The sequence below is a fragment of the Danio aesculapii genome, chromosome 24 (genome assembly GCF_903798145.1).
Source record: "Danio aesculapii chromosome 24, fDanAes4.1, whole genome shotgun sequence".
Taxonomy (NCBI): Eukaryota; Metazoa; Chordata; class Actinopteri; order Cypriniformes; family Danionidae; genus Danio; species Danio aesculapii.
Window position 1 is genome coordinate 12,018,422 of NC_079458.1, and position 24,828 is coordinate 12,043,249.

Consider the following 24,828-nt stretch of genomic DNA (forward strand, 5'->3'; position numbering starts at 1 on the left):
CGATGGAAATAATGACTGAAGCATTTTATTCTGGGGCATAACGATTTTTTTTTTACTTAGCTTTGCTTCTCTTGTGGTGATTACTAGATCTACGTTGTCACAACATTACACTGAAAACATTACACTGATTTTTTGTATTAAATTTTTTAAGGTAAGTGGTTGAAAACAATTTATATAGGCTGAACTTAAACAAATAAAATGTTGTAATGTTCAATTTGTTTAATTTATTTGTTTAATTAGTTTGTTTAAATTTAGCACATATAAATTGTTCGCAACCATTCCCCTAAAATAAAAAAGATCAGTGTAGATTTGAGGATGCCTTAATGTTTTAAATGTTACTGACAGGATCTTGTAAGTTTTTTTTTTTTTTTGATTTTGGAATTACACTTGCCATTCATCTGTGTTTCTTGTTATATGTGTGTTATATATATATATATATATATATATATATATATATATATATATATATATATATATATATATATATATATATATATATATATCAGTGGTGTAGTCCTATAAAAAAAGGTGGTGTACTATTAAACCCGACCCAAATTTTAAATGAAAGTAGGCAAAGAAACGACGAAAAAAAAAAAAAAAAAAAAAAAAAAAAAAAAATATATATATATATATATATATATATATATATATATATATATATATATATATATATATATATATATATATATATATATATATATATATATATATATATATATATATTTATTTTTTTAATTTATTTATTTATTTATTTTTTTACTTAAGTTACCTGGAACTATTAACTTCCACGAAAGGAAAAACAAATACTATGCCAATGTTGTCAATGGTTACAGGTTTCCAGCTTTCTTCAAAATATCTTTTTTTTTGTGTTCAACAGAAGGGAAAAAAGACAAACCGGTTTGGAACAAGTAAAGGTTGAGTAAATGATGCAAAATTTTCATTTTTTTGGGAGAACTATCCATTTAAAAATATGTAAACAAATTTGTTCGTTTTAAAGGGAGATGCTAATAGTCCTATTTAATGATTTATGTTTAGTTATGTTAGCTATCAGTTTTCATATCTAAATTAAAGGGGACTGAGGCGACCTTGTAGTAGTGTACAGTTCATGAGCTAAACTTTTTGGGGGGCTGAATAGAAATATTGGAAGGCTAAAGCAACCCCCATGCTATTTTCAAAATTTACCTGAGCGTTTCAGCGAGGCATCGCCATTCAGTTGACTTGTGGTCTTCGAAAACTCACGAAATTTTCTTACAGCTGCTGCGGTCGTCAGGGGGAGGGGAATGGCGCAAGTTAAACAAAAATGCACCAATTGCAACAAATTACGATGCGAGTTAAACAAAACATTTGGTATACTGTATACAGGTAAAGGGGACGTGAATACATATAAAGTAGGGAAGTTTAATCATTTACTGATCCTCAGAAGTCGCAATACCCAAACAAAATACTCAAAAGTAAGCATACTGAGTATACGTGCATATAGCCCCGACTACACCACTGATGTCAAATAAAAAGATAAGGTTTAGAATGCCAAAGATAACAATTACAATCAGAGAGAAAAAAAGAGAAACATATAAGTATCATAAACAAATAATACAACGTTTATAAATTAACATGTGTAGTTAAATAAAAATACATTAAAATGATTCAATCAATAATAAAATTCAAGACAGATTATAATGAGCCCAGGAATAGACAATATAAATAACATTATTATATATAAATTATACAAAAGCACCAAGAAGTGAATATACCTTCAATGTTTTAGTTGCCTTTTACAAGAGGTAGATCTTTTTGAAAGTGTTGCTTGTGTTAAAATGAGTGTTAAAATGAAAAGTATACTTTCATAATCTTGCATTTGTAGATAAAGTAGGCTACTCTGCCTGCAAGATCATCAAGGAAGTAACTGTTCCTTGCACATCAAGGAAGTAACTGTTTTCAGACTGCTTCTCAAAAGTAAAAACAAAATCCAAACAAAGCATCCCTAAAGTATCCTCCACAAGCTCTCGTGATCGCCCACTGTTGCTCACAATTACCTGTTCAGGTAAGCCACGCCCACGATGACATTTCACTTTTACAATGAAGACGTGAAGTAACTGGATTCTAGACACGCAGACAAATAGTTTCAGACACAACGGACCCAAGTTCCCTGTCGTCGTTTTTAATAAGAATTATAACATTTCCCCTTTACCTAATTTTTTATCGCTACAACTGATGATGGATGGCGTTTGTAAATCTCCCCAGAGGCTGCTGTTTATTCTCGTGTTGTGTGTTGGGCTTGTGCAGAGTTATCCGAATGGACTTGTAAACGAGGTTTGCGACTCTATGATGCCTAAGCACGGCGCTGACGCTCAGACCAGCTCTCCTCCGTACACAGTCACTGCTGACAAAACCACATTTAAAGAAGGAGATCAAATCACAGGTGAGGCTGCTTTTATGCTGTTTTACAGTTGAAATCAAACGTATTAGCCCTGTGATTTTTCTTTTCTTTTTCAAAAAAACTCCCAAATGATGTTTAACAGAGCAAAAAAAAATTTCACAGAACTCCCTATAATATTGTTTCTTCTGGAGAAAGTCTTATTTGTTTTATTTCGGCAAGAATAAAAACAGTTATTATTTAAAAAAAAAAAAAAACGTTTTAAGGTCAATATTATTAGCCCTTAAAGCAATATTTTTCGAAGGTCAACATAAGAAACCATCGATATACTGTACAATGACTTATTACACTAACTTGCCTAATTAACCTGGTTAAGTCTGTAAATTGTACTTTCAGCTGAATACTAGTGTATTGAAAAATATCTAGTAAAATATTATTTACTGTCATCATGGCAAAGATCAAATAAATTAGTTATTAGAAATGAGTTATTAAAACTATTATGTTTGGAAATGTGTTGATAAAATCTCTCCGTTAACCAACAAAAATTGGGGAATGTAGTTGAAGTCAGAATTATTAGCCCCCCTTTGATTTTTTTTCCTTTTAGAAATTTTACAAAGTGTGTCTGATAATAATTTTTCTTCTGGAGAAAGTCTTATTTGTTTTATTTCGGCTAGATTAAAAGCAGTTTTTAATTTTTTAAAATCATTTTAAGGTCAAAATTATTAACCCCTTTAAGCTATAGATTTTTTCTATAGTCTACAGAACAAACCATTGTTATACAATAACTTGCCTAATTACCCTAACCTACCTAGTTAACCTAATTAACCTTGTTAAGACTAAATGTCACTTTAAGCTGTATAGAAGTTTCTTGAAAAATATGTAGTCAAATATTATTTACTGTTCAATTCAATTCAATTCACCTTTATTTGTATAGCGCTTATACAATGTAGATTGTGTCAAAGCAGCTTCACATAAAAGGTCATAGTAAATAGGAACAGTGTAGTTCCGTTTTTAGTGTTTAAATGCACTTTAGCTCAGTTTAGTGTGGTTTAATAATCACTACTGAGAGTCCAAACACTGAAGAGCAAATCCAACGATGCGCAGCTTTACAGATCCCGAACCATGCAAGCCAGTGGTGAAAGCGGAGAGGGAAAAAAACTTCACTAATTGGCGAAAGTGAAGAAAAAAAAAACCTTGAGAGAAACCAGACCCAGCACGACCATTTTAATTTCTCCGCTGGCCAAACGTCTTGTGCAGAGCTGCAGTGCTTACTGTCATCATGGCAAAGATAAAATAAATCAGTTATTACAAATGAATTTTTAAAATTGTAATGTTCAGAAATGTATTTAAAAACAGAAAATGGGGGAAAAAAACAGGGGCTAATAATTCAGGGGGGCTAATAATTCTGACTTCATGACTGACTATATATAATATAATAAAATTTGATAACGTTACCTTTTGGCGCTAAAACACATGAAGTAAATATATGGCTTAAATGTTCTGTAACTCAATAGATCAAGCAGAAAAGGCTTTTTTTTTAAATTACTGTTGTTTTGTTCTGTCCTTGTGTTTTAATGCTTGTCTGTTGTCTGAATAAGAAATTCTGTGTTTTGTACCAGGGCATTTATGGTGTTAATGTAATAAATTGTTGGCAAAACTCAGTTGCTCTGGGTTTACCACAGTATTTAGAGTTACAGTGCTCAGCATATAAGTACACCACTCACAAATCTCTTTTAAATTCACATTTTTAATAGGAAGCTATACAATATTATATTTGTACATATACATTAGATTAGTCAGTACTAAAGCCAAATCTGGAGCTTATCTAACAAAATAACTTACGATAAAGGTCCAAAAACTAGTACAGTCAAATTTATTTGTTATAGAAAAATATTAAAAACAGAGTTTAAAAAGAGGAAAAATCAAGAGAAGCAAAAAAAAAAAAAAAAGGAAAAATATAGTTGAAATTTTGTAGTTTGTAATTTTGTTTTGAATATTTAGCTTGAATTTAATTGCATAATCTTTACATTTTTAAATATGTCTGGTGACTAAAATATTATTTTAATAAATATATCTGTTGAATAAATCTGTTTTTTTAAATGCACCAAAATACATTGCCCATATTTACTGAGAAATGGATAAAAATATTCATTTTTTAAATTGGCTGTACTCAATTATGCTGAGCACTGTATGTGTTTGAGTAAAACATAGTTTTGTTCGACAAAAGTGATGATATTTCTTCTAAATATCAAATTAAAACGTATTTTGTAACATAAAAATAAAATACAACTATTAAAATGACCATTTATGGTGACTTTTTTTAACACAATATAAAGGCAAATTATGAAACATTTCTTGATAGCCCTCATTTCCAATGGCAACAAATGAAACCTGTTGTTTTGACCAACTGTCATTTTCTTTATGAAAAGAAAAAGATAATAAAAATCTGAACGGCAATACTTTTATGTGAAATTTGTAAGAAATGTCATCTGACTACAGAAAAAAAATACTCGTTTTGCATATTAACATTTTACACACACCTCATTGAATCTTGACAAAGGATTCTTTCATCGCTCTGCATAATATGCATTGTTTATAACATGTTAACACATTGTACATACAGTATAAGCTATGCAATACTATATTATTTCTGAACTATTTCTTTCATGCAGATTACAGTATGTTGAGTCACTACTTTCAAAATCAGTGAAATGTCATTTACAGCTGGTCACTGTATAACAGCTGTACACTCATCAACTCATATCAGTGAGTTAATGGTCTGTCTTTATCTAAGAAGTTACACTGAACAGCTTTTGTTTTCTTTTCTCAGTATCGCTAAAAAGCCAAATGGGATATCAGTGGGAAGGCTTTATGTTGCAAGCACGCCCAGTTGGATCGAGCAGTCCCATTGGCACTTTTTCTGTGACGGGGAATAATGTGCAGCTCCTCAGTTGTAGTGGAATAGCTGTGAGTCTTTCTAACTCATCTCCCATATATGTTCTTTATATAATATGTCATGTGAAAAACACATAAAGCAATTGCTTACTTACCCAAAAGTGAAAACCCTTTTATATGTATATAATATATTGTGAAGAATTCTGAGAGCCTGACAGCTGGCGATACTGTATGCATTGACTTCCATAGTATTTATTGTGTTATTTTTTAACTGTCTCTTTAAACCTGCTGATATTTCATTATATTTATATGGGTTAAAGATGCAATGTCCTGTTCTGGTGTATGCAGACAAATTTAAAATTTACATTTAAAAATGTTGATTTAATATACTTATTAAAATTGCATTATTATTATTATTATTATTATTATTATTATTATTGTTTTTATTATTACAGTCTTGAATTAGAATTAATTAGAAACAACAATAATTTTAAATGAATGTTGTTGTTGTTATAATTTTGTGCAGTGTCATACAAAAATAAATGAAAAAACTACCACACACACACACACACATTTTTCCATGATTGCATACAAAACAAACTGTGATAATCCAAACAAATACACCTATATACCTTAAATACGTAATAGTAATTAATTTGGCCTGCAGTACTCAATAGCTTTTTTATTATTCTTAGTTGTGGGCAGTAATGTTGAAATGCTTAAGGACACATTTTACTCTACCAAAATCAAAGCGCATCGATTGATTGATTGATTGAGATACTTCAAAATCCATATATTGTGTGTTTGTCCTCTATTCTTTCATATGCATTTCACTAATAAACTAGCAGTGAAACAAGGACGCCATTAATATACAGTACACTGTAAAAAATGCTGAGTTCCACACAATTCCTTCAAGTTGTCCCAGCACAAATCAATGAAGTTAGATGAATTGTTTTTGCAGAAAAGTGCATTGAACATAAAACAATTAAGTTGCCTCCCCCCCCCCCCCCCCCAAAAAAAAAAAAACCCAAAAAAACTCAAGAATTATGTTGATTTAGCTCATTTGAAACAACCATCAATAAATATTTATTTAAGTGTAGCCAGATTGCTTATTGTTATGAAAAGCAACAACGATGATATCTTTTATAGTTAATTATTAATTAGACTATTGCTTTGTTCAGGGTAGAGCAGTCTCTCACACATCAAATGCTAAAACAACTTCAGTTCAAGTTACATGGACAGCACCTACATCTGGACAGCTCGGGAATATAGAGTTCAGGTATAATGTTATGTCATTAATGCTTTTCTATCATTTACCTTTTCATTTCCCTGGGTCATTTGTGACATTCTGTTGTTGTTGTTGTTTCAGTGTAACATTTGTAAAGTCTTCTGCTACCTTTTGGGTTGGAGTCAAGAGCTCTGCCATTGTATATAATGGCACAGTAACTACTACTACTGTCACCCCAACCGTAAGTATACTGTACACCAGTAAACAATTGTAGTTTATTCATTAATGGTTATGACTCATACTGTATGATAATTAAAGTGGTTCAGTTAAGTTAATATTTAAGTTTAATGTTTACTTAGCAGCAGCATGGTGGCTCAGTGGTTAGCACTATCACCTCTCAGCAAGAATGTCGCTGGTCCAAGTCTCGGCTGGGTCAGTTGGCATTTCTGTGTGGAGTTTGCATGTTCTCCCCATGTTCACGTGGGTTTCCTCCGGGTGCTCTGGTTTCCCCCACAGTCCAAAGACGTGTGGTATAGGTGAATTCAATAAACTAAATTGGCCATAGTGTATGAGTGTGAATGAGTATGTATGGGTGTTTCCTAGTACTGGGTTGCATTCGGTATGTACAAAATATGCCGGAATAGTTGGCGGTTCATTCCGCTGTGGTCACCCTTGATAAATAGGGGACTAAGCCAAAGGAAAATGAATAAATAAATGAATGAATTCACACATTCTCTGTCAAATTAGTTTTTTTATAGACCACAACCTTTGCATTTTTGCATGCTTCCACCCCCCACCCCCTCCAAATTTATAAATGAGACCCCAGATTTCAGAAATATGGCTTATATCTGTCCATCTATTCAAACAGAAGTCTCTTTGGTCGTTTCAGGTTGCATCAATTCCTGGTTGTGGGAGCACGAAAGTCTGCTTCAGTGAGCCCAACAATTGTAACCCAACCACCAGCACCGGCTGTTACTTTATGGCGGTGCAGACTTCATCTGACCAGTCAGAAATGAGGATTGAAATGTTTGGCCAGGCTGATGGATATGTTGCCATTGGGTTTTCAGATGACAATATAATGGTAAAGTATTTACTTTTTCTGGTAAGAAATTAATCTGTGAGTGTTTTTTTCTTTTTTGTTTGTCAAAAATACTTGTGTTGTGTCCAAAATGAGAGCATTGATACACAGTTTGCACTAAGGTTGCACAATAAATCATAGGGCTGGGTGACAAAATCGATATCGATATCGATATTAATTGACCGAACACTAATGTCAGTAGCCCCTTTCACACAGTGTTATCGGCAAATATCTGGAAAATTTACTGAGCGACTTTACCGGTACATTAAAAAAGCGCTGTTCAAACAAGCGAGGACGTTATGAAATTTTTCCGGAAAAGACCATTCACACATCCATTCCAAAATACCGCTAAATTCTGACATCAACCAGAAATGACCTCTAAACGGCTGGGCCTGTATTTGTAAACATTTGACTACATTACAAACTCTGTGGATGGATCAGTATAGTGAACAACTTCGATGAAAGATATAGAGCAACACTTTCGCATGTCAAGATGTAGATGATATGTGTGTGTGCTGGCGCTCACGGGCTGCTTCACGGGCACACGTGACTCGTCAAGCTACTGAAGGAAGCAGAGCTTGAAGGTAAACAAACAATGGTTTATCATAAGCATCTTATCGATAATTATTTACACTGTTGGCATTAAGATGAACATATAAGCGTTATCTGACTAACTTCTAGAAGTTAAATGTGTCTGGGAAAATAGTCAAAGGCTTTTATTTCCATAAACCGCGCGGACGTGATTGCGTCTGAGTGTTCTGATTGGCTAAATTAGATGTCTCACATCAGTACGTTCTAGATGTGCACGCGCTCATTCTGGCAATCTTCCTTCTGCGGTCACACAGCGCAGCATTCTGGCAAATTACCAGTAATGTTACAACTTTTCTTTCCGGAAAAAAGCCGGAATGAATTTACCGGTATTTCCAAAAAGGGCCTGTTCACACATACAGGCCTTTCTGGAAAATTGTCGGTAATTTTCCGAAAAGGTCTGTTTGTGTGAAAAGGGCCTAATATCGATTAAAAAAGTTTAGTATGTAGTTTCGGTATGAAGCGCTGTAGTTTTATTAAAATGTAGCTGCTGAGCGTGCGCCTTGGAAGCAATGTCAATAAGCTTGGTGTGTAAGTTTGTCATTTCCAATGGAGGCGCGTGTGTGACGTGCACATCACATAACGTGCGCGTATTTTCCAGGTACACCTTGTTGAAAAAACATCTGAACTTTTCCAAATGCCCCGAGTGCTAGAACTTACCAATCTGCTTCACACGTTGTATGGAATATACACATTTCAGTAATAACAACAGACTAATTACCTCAGACAAACACAAAGCATGCACTCGCGGTTGTCAATTTAGGTCAGAATAACAACACATGTGAAAATGAGTGCCGCAAAGCAGTGAGAAGATTGTAAGAAAACATGGATGTCACCAGAGTTGCTTTTAGGTTTCTTTTCTTGTGCATCCCAGCCACTAGCTCCCCATCTGAAAGATGTTTTAGCATGGTGGTAATGTATTCATTCAGTTTCACAATTTGTAACGTTGCGATATGTATTTGAATAATGATGTTAGTTCCTTTACTTGAAATCTCAGATCTGATTATCATAATTTGTTTTGTTTACAGAGTTTGAGATTTACTGTATTATTATTATTCACACCTTACAGATGTTGATCTATCTTTGCCATTTCACACACTTTGTAAAATTTTATTTATCAAGTTTAAGAGTCACTGTAACACTTATGTTTATTTTATTATAAAGAGACCAGATATTTTATTTAAGTATTTTTGTTTTTGACTATTAAAACTATTTGCCTTAGTGATGTTGGTAAATTAAAATAAAGTGGTTGGATAAAAAAATCCTAATATTCCTAAATGTATTGTTAAAAAATATTCATTAATTATCGATACTGACTGATATGAAACATGATATTGTGATAATTTTTTTGCAATATCACCCAGCCATAATGCATTGTTTCAGCATCAGTATCGAAAAGGCACATCGCAGGATCTGCAATCTCGAGTTTAGAAATTGGGCAGGAGCCATAGTTTAGAAAACATCAGATTCACTGCAGAGTCACTGCAGACCTATGGATTTAAAAGTTTATTAAAAAGTTTTTAAGGCCCATTCAGACACAAAAGAGTTTAAAGTAATTGTACCGTTGTAATTTTATTGTATTTGTGAAATGTATTGTTTTAGATTATTTACACAATGATAACCATATTGCTATTTTACATTTGTTTTTTCAGTTAATAAACCTGAATACTGTTTGACTCCCCAGAAAACCACAAAGCACTACATTGTTCACATTTATCTTTTATCTACTGTATTTGTCTATGCTTTTTAATGTATTATATTTTATGCATGATTCACTCTGCTACATAATAATCACTCTAAATTAATGGATTATTTCCAAATAAATATCGCAATAAACCGTTGTCAACATTCAGAGTGAATCAAAAATGTTTTTAAAAATTGTCCAAGGACAAGAATGGATGGTGTTCAATAGTTTTCAACCCAGGCTCATTATGGATACGTACACAGGTCTACATTTCTGGGCGCAATTTACACTTCAGCCGACCAGGCCAGCTTGCTGTCGACTGAATGACTGACCCGCTTCCCTTAACCCAACTGATATTATTTTCAAAAGCAATCTAGAAAAAGAAAAGCCATCACGGTCGCATGCTTTCACCACATTTTCAGCCTGTTGTTTATTCATTTATTTATGCTTTTGTTTTACCTGGTTTCTTAAACCGTTCTTCACCCAACTCGAACCCTGTCATTACGGTCAACTTCGCTCTGCGTCCCAAGTTTGCTGAGATATGTGGTGAGCTACTGAACAAACTATTAAAACTGGAAAACCTGTCCGTATTGAGGTAATCAGTCAGCTGGTAGCACTAAATTGAATAGTAGTCGTCAGCGGCATCATACCGCCCCGTAGTGTTCGTTTAAAAACAAGATGCAGCCAGACGTACCTCTGGCTTCATAACTCTCCAGAAATGTAGACAGTGCTACGTATCCACAATGAGCCTGTGTTGATAGCTTTAGGATCAAAATGTCAAACTTTTCCAATACTGTGGCGCCCTACTTTACACTCAGTTGTCTAGTGCAGCGGTTCCTAACCTCGTTCCTGAAGGAACACCAGCACGGCACATTTTGCATGTCTTTTTTACCATGTCGGTCTCGCCGTCTCTGCTAGTGAGCTGATGATCTGAATCAAGTACATTTGGTTAGAGAGACATGAAAATATGCAGTGCTGGTGTTCCTCAAGGAATGTGGTTGGGAACCACTGCTCTAGTGTATAAAGATTTAATTAACTATAGTGACTGTTCTATGTTAATCTTGACTATGCCTAAAGTCCGCTTCACACACAGTAAACATAAATTGTAGTGGTGGTTGTGCTCACAGCGTGCCTCAATAATAAAAAAACAGGAAACTACTATTTTTTTTTGTTGACATTTCTTCGTGTAGGTTTGAAATAGTTGTGCTGATTGCGATTCATCAGGTTTGTTGGTTTTAGCGCTCCTATTAGACTGAAGGACTCAGTTAGTTTAATCCAGTGTGTTTAATTAAGGTTGGAACTAAACTGCAAAGATTCAGCTCTCCAGGAAGGAGTTAGACTCTTGTGCATTAGCATGTCAAAACAGCATACTTGTTTGGATTTCATGAAACAACATGGTTTCACACCTAATCTACAGACTTGAAACATCTAATTTCCCATGAAGGCATTGGATATACAAAACACTATAAGCTACTGACTCGTTGTGCATGCCTTAACAAGCAGCAGGCAAACAAGTTTGTGGATTCCTGGAAAGCGCATTTCCAGGAATACATATGAGACCGTTGAATAGTTTGTATAAAGCGCTTTGTTGGTGTTTTCAGGGCAATGACGATGTTTACATCTGTGGCAAGGACAACAATGGCAACCTTCAAGTGCAACATGCATTTAATTCAGGAAAATCATCTCCGGCTATTCTTTCACTGGTACGAATTGCTTTCATTACTCTCGAGTGGCTTCATTTATAATTTGTTTCTAACATGGATTCTACTGTATTTACAGGGCAATGTAACCAACATCCTGACAGCACTTACGAATGGAAATATTAATTGTTCATTTACTTCTCGTAACACTATCAGCACTGCAAGTAGAGCAGCATCTACTTATGAATATCACCTGATGATCGCTGCTGGATCTTCAAATCAAGGTCTGCAGTTCTGACTTAAAATCTCTTTGATATTGTTATTTTTTTAAACGGTCATATATAGTCATGAGGCATCACAGTGATGATGGTCGCTGGATCGAGCCTCAGCTGGGTCAGTTGGCATTTCTGTGTGGAGTTTGCATGTTCTCCCTGCGTTCATGTGGGTTTCCTCCTGGTGCTCCGGTTTCCCCCACAGTCCAAAGACATGCGCTATAGGTGAATTTGGTTAGCTAAATTGTATGTAGTGTAGTTTGTGAATGAGAGTGTATGAATGTTTCCCAATGATGGGTTGCAGCTGGAAGGGCCATCAGCTGCATAAAACATATGCTGGATAAGTTGGCGGTTCATTCTGCTGTGGTGACCCCAGATTAATAAAGGGACTAAACTGAAAAGAAAATGAATGAATGAATGAATATATAATCATGTTACATTAACATGCCCTTAATGTCACTATTATTGTTTACAATTTTATTACCTATGTATATATTTTTAGACCACATTATGTGCAATGTATATACTGTAAATTTTTATTTTTCTTAAACTCTACTATTTTTTATATATATATATTTTTTATATTAATGTTAAGCACCTTGGGTCTGAGAGTAACGCAATTTCGATTCTCTATAGTCTTGTACATGTGGCTGAATTGACAATAAAGCTGACTTTGACTTTGATGTTTATAATCTGTCATAGTGTTCCAGTACTGGGTTGCGGATGGAAGGAAATCCGCTTCATAAAACATGCTGGAATAGTCGGCGGTTCATTCTGCTGTGGCGACCCCTGATAAATAAAGGGACTAAGCCGGAAGAAAATGAATGAATGAATGTTATTATTTTTTTTTTTTTTTAAACGGTCATTTATAATGTCATGTTACATTAACATGTACTTATAATTTGTCATGGTTTCCCAGTAATGGGTTGCGGCTGGAAGGGCATCCCTTGCGTAAAACGTATGCTGGAATAGTTGGTGGTTCATTCTGCTGTGGCGACCCCTGATTATCAGGGACTAAGCCAAAGGAAAATAAAAGAATTAATAATCTTTTATTGTATTATTTATTTTTATAATATTAATGTGGGCGACACGGTGGCTCATGGTTAGCACTGTCACCACACAGCAGGAAGATTGCTGGTTTGAGTCCCGGCTGCCTCAGTTGGCGTTTCTGTGTGGTGCTCCAGTTACCCCCACAGTCTACAGACATGCGCTATAGGTTGAATTGAATAAGCTAAATTGACCGTAGTGTGTGAAAGCAGTAGTTTATGGGTGTTTCCCTGTGCTGGGTTGCAGCTGGAAGGGTATCCGCTGTGTAAAACAGATGCTGGCGATTAAGTTGGCGATTCATTCCACTGTGGCGACCCCTGATGAATAAAGGGATTAAGCCAAAAAATAAATGAATATTGATGTATAATATTAATATTTAGAATTTGCACGTTTTAAAATATTTGAAATGTATTTTAATTTTAATGTTTTTTTTTACTGTAGTTTTAGTAATGCTTTTGTCTTTTTTAGTAGATTTAGTATTAGTATTAGATTACAAAATAATTTTAGTTTTATTTATACTACCAGACCTGTTGCGATAACATCAACTCTCGAATGAGTTTTGAAGAATGAAACTTTAAAGTATTCCACGTATATAGTTGAGTAATCCACATATGTAGAACAGACCCTGGATCATCGTACATACATGTTTGGAACTGAAGGAGAGGGCTTCATTAATCACTTAAACTCTTTTTTTTTCAATTCCTTCACTTTTTTAGGCAACATCCAGTTTCACACCAATAAATATGTCAGCAGCACCAAGGCTAATTTACTAAATCCAAGTGTTGTCATCATAAGTGAGGAAGACTTTCCACCCATGGTTAAAGCCCACGGTGAGTTCATGATCACACAGTTCACAAAGGAACTGGTGTTATTATTGTCCTAAAAATATCCATCTGTCTTAGGTTGCCTTATGTTAATCTCCTGGATGGCGACGGGTAGCATTGGGATGATCATTGCACGCTATTTAAAGGGAGTCGCCAAGGGCCAAGGCTGTTTCGGTAAAGATTTCTGGTTTGTGGTAAGTCGTTTTACAGCCATTTCTTACATATGTAAATCAGAATCATTTATTGACAAATTGAAGACACTGGTTGGCAAAGTAATCTCCTCCACAATCATTAGCAGTTGTAAATGGTATGAAAGAGAATAGCTGTTTGTGTGCGAAGAGGGAGGATGGGAAACTGGATATGTAGTTAATGCTCTTGTTTACATGTCAACCCTTTTTTTCCAAATTGCATTCATGCATTTGAAGAGCATATTCATCTGGAGCCTTTTGCTTTCATTGGATTTTGAGATCAAATATAATTAGACTGTAATTAAATATAAATATACAGTAATGGAAAACAAGTAAGAGATGTATTTGGTAACTTTATTCGGTCCCGCTATCTTTCTTTGAGGAACATTGTTTTTAAACATTTCATAAATTTTTGTTGGCAAATTGATCCTCTGCCCATCTTTGCTTCTAAAGGACTAGACCTTCCTTGGATGCTGTTTTTGTACCAAATCATACTTACAATCACCTGTTGACATGACCTGTTTCGAATCACATCTTTATTTAACCAATTTACCTGATTACTAGCCCTAAGTTGCACCTGTCCAAACTTTTTCATGAATTGGGGTTGTATAATAATAATAATTTAGCCGCAATTTTCATATATAGAATATAGATTCTTTCTGAATCAGATTTTGGTGGCTAGTAATATTTTCTTTTTCTTTTTTTTTTTTTTTTTTTTGCTCTTTACTTTAAATCGCCTGTGAAATCAAACGAGTTGTCATTGGTGTTCTTTATCTCCCCAATCAGCTCATTTGTGAAGTGAATTACATGTCATGTTGACAAATATGTGTTTCGTCAGTGTGACAGTGGGAAAGTTTCTTTGATGAAATCTCTGAACTAATAAGTCCAGTATGTGTGTAGTTAGCACATGCGAGATTAGATAAGAAGCCAGTTATGGTGTGTGAACATCACTTGTCATCTATAAGCTTTATGGCATTATATAACGCTTATCAGATTATAACTCGATACTCCTTTAATACAACAGTTCTATAAATATAAAGGTAATATACATAGATTAACTCATCTTTCAGCACAATATGAACTCATAGAGAATGTTTTTTTAAAGCATTATGCAATGTGAATGGTTAAATATGTTGAATGTGCCCAATTATGGATTATTTCTTGTTCCACAGGCTCACGTGTCCCTGATGACCCTGTCAATCATTGCCACGGCCATTGCATTCATCATAGTATTCGTTAGTGCTGGAGACTGGGCTGGGGTAAATTCAGTATAATACATTGTAGGTAGCACTTTAGTTTAAGGACCAATTCTCATTCACTAGAAGCGTATTACCTACAAATTATTAAGATACCAGCTGTTTATTTGTGCTTATAAAGTAAATATTCTGCATGATCTTATTTTAAACTCCTAATTCTACCCAATATTAAAACTCGACTACCTTAATAACTATAATAAGCAGCAAATTAGGAGTTTATTTGAGGCAAAAGTCATAGTTCATGCTTTGATAATAATGAGATTTGTACCTTAAAGTAAAGTGTGACCAATTCTTCATACAGTATGTAAAAAATTTTTATTTGTGTTTATATGGGAAGAAATGCAGTTTGTTTCAGCTTCTCTTCATTTTTTGGTTTATAGTTATGTGAGTAAAAAGTAATTTTTGTTTTCTGTAATCTACTCATAACATTTCTGCCTACAAAAAATTCATCCATGGCAAAAGGTAGCTAGGTTTCAGACCCTTTTATATACATTGTTACACACACATACAGTTACTGAAATCTAACTTCTATATACAGCAAGACATTAAATAAAATAAGAGGCCAATATTTCAATTGCAGTGTGTTTTTGAAGCAGTCTTCTTGTACTTTAATTGTGAATCAGACTTTGGTGGATTAGAAAATCAGCAACGACTTCAAAATTTGAACAGATAATAGTTTTATAATATTAATACATATTACATATATATTTTCTACACCAGTATTTAAAGTCTGAAACATGGAACGTTTTAAACTCATTCATTCATTTTCTTTACGGCTTAGTCCCTTTATTAATCCGGGGTCGCCACAGCTGAATGAACCGCCAACTTATCCAGCACATGTTTTACGTAGCGGATGCCCTTTCAGCCGCAACCCATCTCTGGGAAACATCCATCCACACTCAATCACACTCATAAACTACGGGCAATTTAGCCTACCCAATTCACCTGTACCGCATGTCTTTGTACTGTGGGGGAAACCGGAGCACCCGGAGGAAACCCACACAAACACAGGGGGAACATGCAAACTCCACACAGAAACGCCAACTGACCGACAGCACTAGCTACTGCGCCACGTTTTAAACTGACTTACAATATTCGTTTTAGAAATGTTGTGAAAACATGTTTTTGGTAGTTTAGGAAACACAAATGCACATTTTAAGCATGTATTTGTTAGTGGCAAATGCTCTTGATTTCAGTAATTTAAAGCGAAGTGTGTCTGATTTTAGGGGGCTCATCCTGTCTTGGGTTGTTTGGTGATGATTCTCAGTCTCATTCAGCCCATCGTCGCTGCATTCCGCTGTGAACCACAACATGAACGGTGAGAATATGACCATAGCTATGTTTAGTAATAATAAATAAAAATTGTGCTCTAATAAAAGCTACAAATAAAATGTATCATTATGTATTATCTATTAATATGTTGTAAAAATTGTAATAATATTTATTATTAAAAATGTATATAGAAAATATGAATAAGTAATTGTGCTTTACATATTTGCAGGGGTCTGTATATAAAGTTGAAGGCAAATGATTTGCCCTCATGTGAAAATTTTTATACTTTTTCAAATATTTAAGATTTTAATATTTAAGATAATTTTCTGTTATTTTTGTAATATTTTTTTCTTCTGTAAAAAGTCTTGTTTTTTATTTTTGGCTTAGATAAAAGTAGCTTTAAAATATTTATTAGTCACTTATTATGCACTTATTATATCATTATTATCAGCCCCTTTAAGAATTTTTTTTTGTTAGGCTACAGAACAAACCACTGTTATATAATGACTTGCCTAATTTCCCTAACTTGATTAGCCTATGCACTTAAAGCTGGATACTAGTATCTTGCAAAATAACTAGCAAAATAGTTATTACAACTATTATGTTTAAAAATGTGTTGGAAAGAAATCCATCCTTTAAAAAGTACTTGGATTTTTTTAAAGCCTGTTATTTTATATAGTATCACTATTTAATATAATATTTGATAAATACTTACATTTTTACAAGAGGGCTAATAGTTTTGCCTTCAAGTTTACATGCTGTATTTCAAAGGGTTGGTTTACCCAACATTTAAATCTGCCCATGATTTACTTTCCCTCAAGGCTTCGTAGGTTTCTTGGTTTGTATCTAAATTCCCTAAAAAAATCTTTCTTTTGTACATTTAATTAGCGACTATACGCATAAGTCCTACGTCCTCCCCTTGAAATGCATCACACTCCTGTCCAGCTGGTGGCGCTAAAATGCACCTAAAAATAAAAAAAAATGTATCTAAAGAAGAAGCAGCAGATCAAGGCAGCATCTCAAGGAAATTATGGCCCGTTTCCACTGAGTGGTACGGTACGGTTCGGTTTGGTTTGGTACGCTTTTATAGCCGTTTCCACTGTCAAAAAGCGTTCCGAACCGAACCGTACCGTACCACTTTTTCGGCACCCTTTCGAAAGGGTACCAAACACGAGAAAGGGTACCAAAAGGCGGAGCTAGACGCGCAGCTGAACGCTATTGGTTTACAGAGATACGTCATTCGCTTACGCAACAAGCCAGAATGAAAACAAAAAACCCGCCATGTTTGAAATACACGCACAGCCGAGAGATTACAGCGGAATTATTTATACATATAATAACGAGCCATGGTCGACCCGGGCTCAAACAAACCTTGTGGTCTTGATAAACAGCCACAAAGCCATGGAGTAGAGCAGATTTACCCTGTGCCGCGTAGTTTTTTTTACGAGGCAGTCTGAGGCGCGAGCGGTTTCGCTTTCTTGCTAGCGCTCGCGCGCGTCTAACATATCTGAAATAATAAACTTCTTGAGCTGATGATAATTACCTGCGCTTGGTTATTGACGTGCTTTTGAAACCCGATCCTGTCAGACACTGACAAACGCGAGAGTGAAGCGCGAAGAAACAAAGGAGAAGCCGGGAAAAAAGGAGCACATTATTTTTGAGCAGACGTGAACACACTGCCTTATTTAATTATTATTGTTATTATCACCTTTTGGACTAATATGAAATCAGAATGATGGAATTGTTCTCTAACAGAGGCTACATGTGCTGCTGAAGATTATAGACACAGATGAGAGGTTTTCACTGACTGTAGGCTATATATTGTGCTGTTTTTGAACCTAAATACGGACGAAATGTCTGTTGTGTGTTCTTCTGTAATTGATAACATATCGGAGACTGTAAGGGGCTGTATGTGTTTATATTTGTTCATTTATCTAGTTATTGCATATAATTACAGACGTTACAGTAGGTTGTTTTGCACTGTCATTGATCTGCAGTTATAATCAACTCATGTTCATAGAAAGGTTAGTAATAAACGTTTCTACACAAGTATTTATGTGTATAAAGCATCTGTTTTATGAGAAGTGCTTTTCATATGACATGTAAGTGACCAGTACAGCTTAATTGTAGACATTTCCTCCAGCGAGAATGACGTCGACTGAAACTTTCTGTCATACACCACGTCCACCAAAAGGGTACCCTTGTTAGTGGAAACGCAAGCTTGATAAAGGTGACCCGTACCGAAACGAGCCATTACACACAACTATTTAAAAAGTTTTAAATATGGATATTTCTCTTACAAAAATGTATACACTTGCTACTGGAATCCTTTATTTGCCCCTGGAGCTGTGTGAGGCATTTTTTTTTATGGATGGATGTACTTTATTGTAGTGATGGTGAAATGAAGCTTTCTGAACCAGTGAACTATTCAACTTTTTTTTATTTTTTTATTTTTTATTAACAATGCTTGAACAGAACAGAATCCGTTATTATTTTTTAGAATTACACAAAAGACTGAGATAACAATCAATTTGCACACGTTAACAATCTTTCCATCCTCATTTATAATACAGCACATATAAATAAATAAAATAACAAAACTTAACAAAAAAATAAATGCTAAAGAAAATTAAGTAGTAGGGGAGTTAAAGTTCTCAAAATATGAAACCAAAATCCTCTAATGATGACTATAAATATCTTGCCTTTTGGCTTTTCATCTCTCTTAATGTCTTCAAATACATCACAAATTCTTCTTTAAACACCACTAGTCTTGGGGGAATTAAAAAAAAGACATTTATGAATATACAATTTTAATAATAACATCAAATTATTCATTATATGATATCTTTTTATCCTTAAGTATTAGACCAAACTTAATAATTTCCCATGAGAAGACAAGTCTTATACATATTTTCTGTTGTATTCAAACAAATACTTCGTCTCAAAATCTTTGTACCGCATTACATTGGAAAGACAAGTGTTTCAATATCTACATTACAAAACTGGCATACATCTGAGTCATCAATATTGAATTTTAACCTTAGAAATTCTTTTGCAGGATAAATGTGATTTATAATTTTAAAGTGCACTTTTTTACATTTAATATTAACAGGATATGAAAGAAATCTTTTTCTAATATCATACATATTTTTCTTATCATAATGAGACAAAATATAAGCTCTCTTAACAGGTCCTGGAAAATGAACCATTCAACTCAATTGGATTGGAAAAGGGTTTGTCACTTGAAGCTTTCCAAATCAGAGCTCAATGAGGACCCCCGCTGGTTAAAGTGTGGGAAATCATTGTGTTACAAAAAAGAAGTAATACAACAATATTAGCATAAACTAATTACCCAGTTATTGTTGTTTTTTATGTATAAGGAATGCTATACACCACCGATAACTGTAGTAAAATACAAGGTATTCAAAAATATTTACCTTTATCATATTCCAACCAGTCCTACACCCACCCACTCGTTCTGAATGGGGATCGATCTGGAGATGCATGGGAGGCGAATGCTCCAAAGAGCAGGCTGTGAGAGTGAGGCTTTTGTGCTGCACTTGCCAGCTGACCTCTGTCACACACTATACTACAATATGCTGTGGTAAAAAATAAATTAAAGAATTTGTGGTAAAAAAAATTCTTTTAAAATAGTTGTAAATAATATGCTAATACACTTTAGTATGGTTCAAAAGCATTTTTACTATAAATTGCTGTTGTATTTTAGTTGAATTACTGGTGTGTGGCACTGGTGCAGTGCTTTAAAACAGTAGAAATGTACGTAATCGACGCCTAATCTCTGGCTTTACTGACACATGAGGGTGTTTAAACCTTTAAATCAAAATTCAAAGCAGTCATGTGGGTATAGGTAAAAATGAAGCTTCGGACATCACTGGTCACGTGATTATGGCAATACGAATCAAGCTCCGGTACACTGCTTCATTGCGAGATGCATAATTTTTTTGATACATGCTTTGAAGCCTCGGTGCACATGTGCATGTAAGAAAACTAGCTGTTCATTACCATTGTGGAGATATATTAAAACATAAAAGAAAATAAAAATCTTTGAAAGAAGACATGGTTAGAGGGCTAATAATTTAGATTTTTGTGTGAACTATCCCTTTAAGTGCATTGTGTTGCCAAATATTTCTTAAAAAGAAAAAAAAAAAAAAAAAAACATTTCCAAAAGCTAAAATGAAAACAGGACTAAAATAATGTAAGATCTTGTAATTTGCCTTTAATTTTAGTCTACTGACTTTATTAATGCACAATTTACTTAACTTCCAAAGTCACCTTAGCTATTAACAACAACAAGTCTGTAGCTGGTTGGCCTCACTTAAAGATAATGCTCATCATTTCTCATAACTGAAAAACGATAAGGTAAAGCATTGCTATTAAATTTGGTGGTTTTCTTTACAGGAGGTTTGTTTTCAACTGGGCTCACTCCTGCAATGCTTTTGCCATCAAATGCCTGGCAGGTACAGTATGATACAACTGTATTTAATTCATCAGTGTCTGCTCTGTTATTGTCCTCGGAAAAAAATAATGTTTTATTCTGTCACACAGTTGCTGCGATTTTCACCGGTCTGGCGCTGTTTGAAGAACATGATTCAGATGGGTGGATGTTGAAGGTTATGGGAGGTTATTTGGCCTGGGAGGCTCTGATGTACGTCCTGCAAGATCTGAACCTGCGTGCCAAGAAAAAAGGTAATCAATGCTAAATTTACACTAATCAATGCTGTATCGATGCTGCGGACTGGAAGAAGCATAAAACTACCAGTTAATAGATCATAATTATAATAAAAAGAAAAACTACTGTGAAGTTTGGGGTTAGGATATTTTTTATTTACATTTTTCATATTTATTTTAAAAGACGTCTGTTTTGATCACCAAAGCTGCAGTTGTTGTTCAATTATGATGAAATGAAATGTAAAAATGACTGATTTCTATTGAAATATTTATTTAAAAATACTATTCATTTCTTTGATGGTCAAGCTAAAATTAAGAGATCAGTCTTGAGTTTTCATTTGACATTTTTCTTAAGACTCCAGTGTTGCCAGACTCATCTTGTCTTTCCCACATTTTTCTGAAAATGCAGACGTGGAAAAAAAAATTGCTGGTTAAATTTTTTTTACAGGGCTATTTTCATAATGGTGTGTGGCATATATTGTCGTAAGGTTCTATCTGCGTTCTAAATGATTTTGAGATACTGAGCTTCAAAGGTTTTGCATTCCAGATAGCAAACAATATGTGTGTAACAGTTATCTTTCATACATTAACATGACAGAGACCCTAAGTGTACTCTTCGTTAAGTTTATTTATAAACTAATTTTGAGAGGATCACATGCTTATGATTACTTGCGGCTGGTCCCGCATTATTCAACTTGTGATTCACCAATCAGATGATTCCTAAGCCACTATAAATACGCTTAGTTCCATTTCACAGCCATCTTCGTTTTGAAGAATCGCCTCTTCCACCCCTACTCCTCCTCCTTTCTTTGATGGGTGGAACAGTGGCCCAGTGGTTAGCGATGTTGCCTCACAGCAAGAACGTCACTTAAGAGCAATCACTTTCTGTTCATTAGCTACTACAGCAGGGGAGTTCTTGAGATCTACCTGAGCTCAAACTTCCCTCTTGCCTTGCAAACGGGAGGGAGCTCGAGGATCTTATGAGCTCAGGGCTCTCTCCTGGGACAGCATGCCAAACAAGCTCTATTATCAATCATCAGCTAAGTGTGAACGCTTGAAATGTAAATTATCGAGATTCTCTTAAATTTGCAATTTGGGGTAAAAAGTCATTTTCTGTTTGGAATTTTAAGGTTCTATCTGGCAGATCATTAATTGAAGCATTAGTTTTCAAGGAATAAATTAGTCTGCTTAATAATTTAATACTAAAAAATGGGCATTGTAACAATATATATTTTCGCTTTCTATAACATTAATTAATGTTTTAAGATGAGTATTTTTGCAGATGTTAATTTTATGTAATTAATATGGTCATGTTTATTGTTGTAATTAAGACCCCATAAATTAAATTAATTATTTGCCCTTCAAGGCTTTAAAAGACAACTTTAAAAGACAAATGTAAAAGAAAATAGACAATGAACAGATGAAAACATAAAAATATATTTTATATTTAATATATACAATTTTTTAACAATGGAGCAGTCTGGTGGAATGACAAAAAAAAAGGCTGATCCTGATTCTGGTCCTCGTGTATGGATTCGAAATGTGATTGGCTTACAGAAAGAACCTTATAGAGCCAAGCTAGAGTTCAACTTTGTAGATAAAATCTTTTTTTTTTTTTTTAAATAAAAAGTCATAAAATGTAAACAACGTATAAAAAACATCACATAATGTGCATAAGTGGTCATTTAATAGAAATATGTGAATAACTCAAACAAAAGAGAGAGATCGACTTACCTGTTTTATAATCACGTAGGGCTTATTATGCATCTCTGTTGCCATCTTGTGGATGAACATCGTCAACCGTCTTTGCTCAATGACAGGCTTATGGCCGCCAACGCGCTGTCTCTCAGAAATTATAAATATTAAAAATAAGCACTATTCTTATAAATAAACTGCATAGTTGCAGTCTAAACAACTACATTCTAGACTAAAAAACCTCAAAAGTACATTATGTTGTCCAAAAGCAGCAAGATTTGTCAAACTGTAGAGTGTCCTCTGCTTGTAACTGTATGTGGGTGGAGTAATACACAAGGGTGAAGGGTTCAGAGACTGGACGGGTGCTGTTACTGGCAGAATATCGCACGGCTATCAGCCAATCAGATTCAAGAACTGGACAGAACTGTTGTATAAATATATGTATATGACATAAATATAATTTATTTATTTATTTATTTTTTAAATATCAAATGATTATTATATACTTTTAGAAATAAGAGTTGTTTTTTCAATCTGTTGTGATTTGAAAATTAAGGTTATTCATTTTACCCTTGCCATTTTATTCCAGACTCTCAGTTTTGCAGTTATGAACCGGTAAGTTTATATTGGCAGGCATCTCATTTTATACAACATTTAGTAAACTCCATACTGTATAACCATGTACATTTTTGGTTTTAAAGTAATAATTTGTTTGTTTGTTTTGTTAGATGAGAACTGAAACAATCCTGCTATTCCTGTTCATAATCGGAAACCTGGCCTTCCTGATAGCACTTCTTGTTGGAATTGGCTCAGCTTGAGTAGATCCATCATGATACTAATTCTGGAGCCAGTTGTGGCTCTTTTGTTGTATAAGATGTATGTTTTATATATTTTTATTTAATCAAAGATCATTTGGTTTCTTACAAGCTCGGTCAACCTCTACATATTTTATCTTTGTTACTTTTTAGTTAATATGGCTTTTTCCCCCTGGGTTACTAACTAAATATTGAACAACGCGCCTATGAGTAATGAATATTATGTGATTACTGCACTATTCATTATGAAGGATGAACTATCTATAACTTTAATCAAAAATCATAGTTTTATTTTATTTTTTACAATTTCATTTAAGCTCAAAATTAATAAATGTTGGTTCAAACATTTATGAAAAATGTATAACTTTTATAAAGATTTCTATTTGATTTTGTATGTGTATATATAGACCTTACATTTTGAATGTCTTGTCAACAGCCACTAGGTGGCAGTGTCATAACAGGTATTTTTAAGCAGCTATTGTACATTTTCAAAGCATGAATAAGAACTCAATAACTGAAATAAATGGACGGTTTTGTTAGTTATTTGGATTAATGACTATTAAATTGGACATGGTTAGACATATGAATGGATGGAGATCTAAATCTTTTTACAGGAAGTTTTATCAGCCATTACCCTGTGTTTTAAGCCAATGTGTTACTGTGTTCATCATTTTGCTTCTGTTAACCTGAAAACAGAAAAGCAACGTACTAAAAATGGAACGTTTTTCCTTCTGTATATTTGAAAAGGTTTGCTTACGAGCAACATAGAACTATTAGAAGATCAAAAAACATTATATTATGCATACTAAATCACTTATATGGTCACTCTAGTTAACCATTTGACAAAAAAGTTAAATAATTGTTCATATAACGTGAACACAATACAGCTACAGTAGCCTAAGCGTGCCGATTGTATCCGAACTTGTTTTAGGCCCTCTATATGTTGTTGTTGTCAATATATGCTTTAAACATTTAAGTTTTTTGATTATTATTTGTAAACACTTGTGTTTTTATGTTCAAGAGGACTTCTCAAACTCGTTTCACAGATAAAGTAACTTTGGTAACACTTTACGATAGCAGTACATGAATAATTATCTATTAATATGTACACTAAACCTTATTATGAACTAATGATTAATGAGTTAAGGCTAATCATGAACTAACTTTAACTACAACATGAGTCACATGTGTAAATAACGGCCACCTTAATTTCTAGTTCGTGTTGTTAATTAATGTATTAATTAACATTTAAGTTTAAAATGTAACCGACATGAACTCATGAG

At 34.1% G+C, this 24,828-nt stretch overlaps 1 protein-coding gene across 1 annotated transcript; it reads left to right on the top strand.

Moving 5' to 3' along the window:
• Positions 1–832: 832 nt before the first annotated feature.
• On the top strand, positions 833–24,088 carry zgc:163022 (putative ferric-chelate reductase 1). The gene is made up of 15 exons (XM_056451186.1): positions 833–2,419; positions 5,205–5,341; positions 6,451–6,548; positions 6,639–6,738; positions 7,387–7,578; positions 11,449–11,550; positions 11,627–11,771; positions 13,523–13,636; positions 13,709–13,824; positions 14,991–15,077; positions 16,301–16,392; positions 20,766–20,824; positions 20,913–21,053; positions 23,320–23,345; positions 23,459–24,088. The coding sequence occupies exons 1-15, from the start codon at positions 2,212–2,214 to the stop codon at positions 23,546–23,548; spliced, it is 1,707 nt and encodes a 568-aa protein (XP_056307161.1). The 5' UTR covers positions 833–2,211; the 3' UTR covers positions 23,549–24,088.
• The last annotated feature ends 740 nt before the right edge of the window (positions 24,089–24,828 follow it).

Bases quoted from the DNA above. Each gene is read 5' to 3' on its own strand.
- zgc:163022 (XM_056451186.1), top strand. From the start codon at position 2,212: ATGATGGATGGCGTTTGTAAATCTCCCCAGAGGCTGCTGTTTATTCTC. The intron at 2,420-5,204 runs GTGAGGCTGCTT...TTCTTTTCTCAG, and splicing joins AGAAGGAGATCAAATCACAG to TATCGCTAAAAAGCCAAATG. The intron at 21,054-23,319 runs GTAATCAATGCT...ATTTTATTCCAG, and splicing joins CCTGCGTGCCAAGAAAAAAG to ACTCTCAGTTTTGCAGTTAT.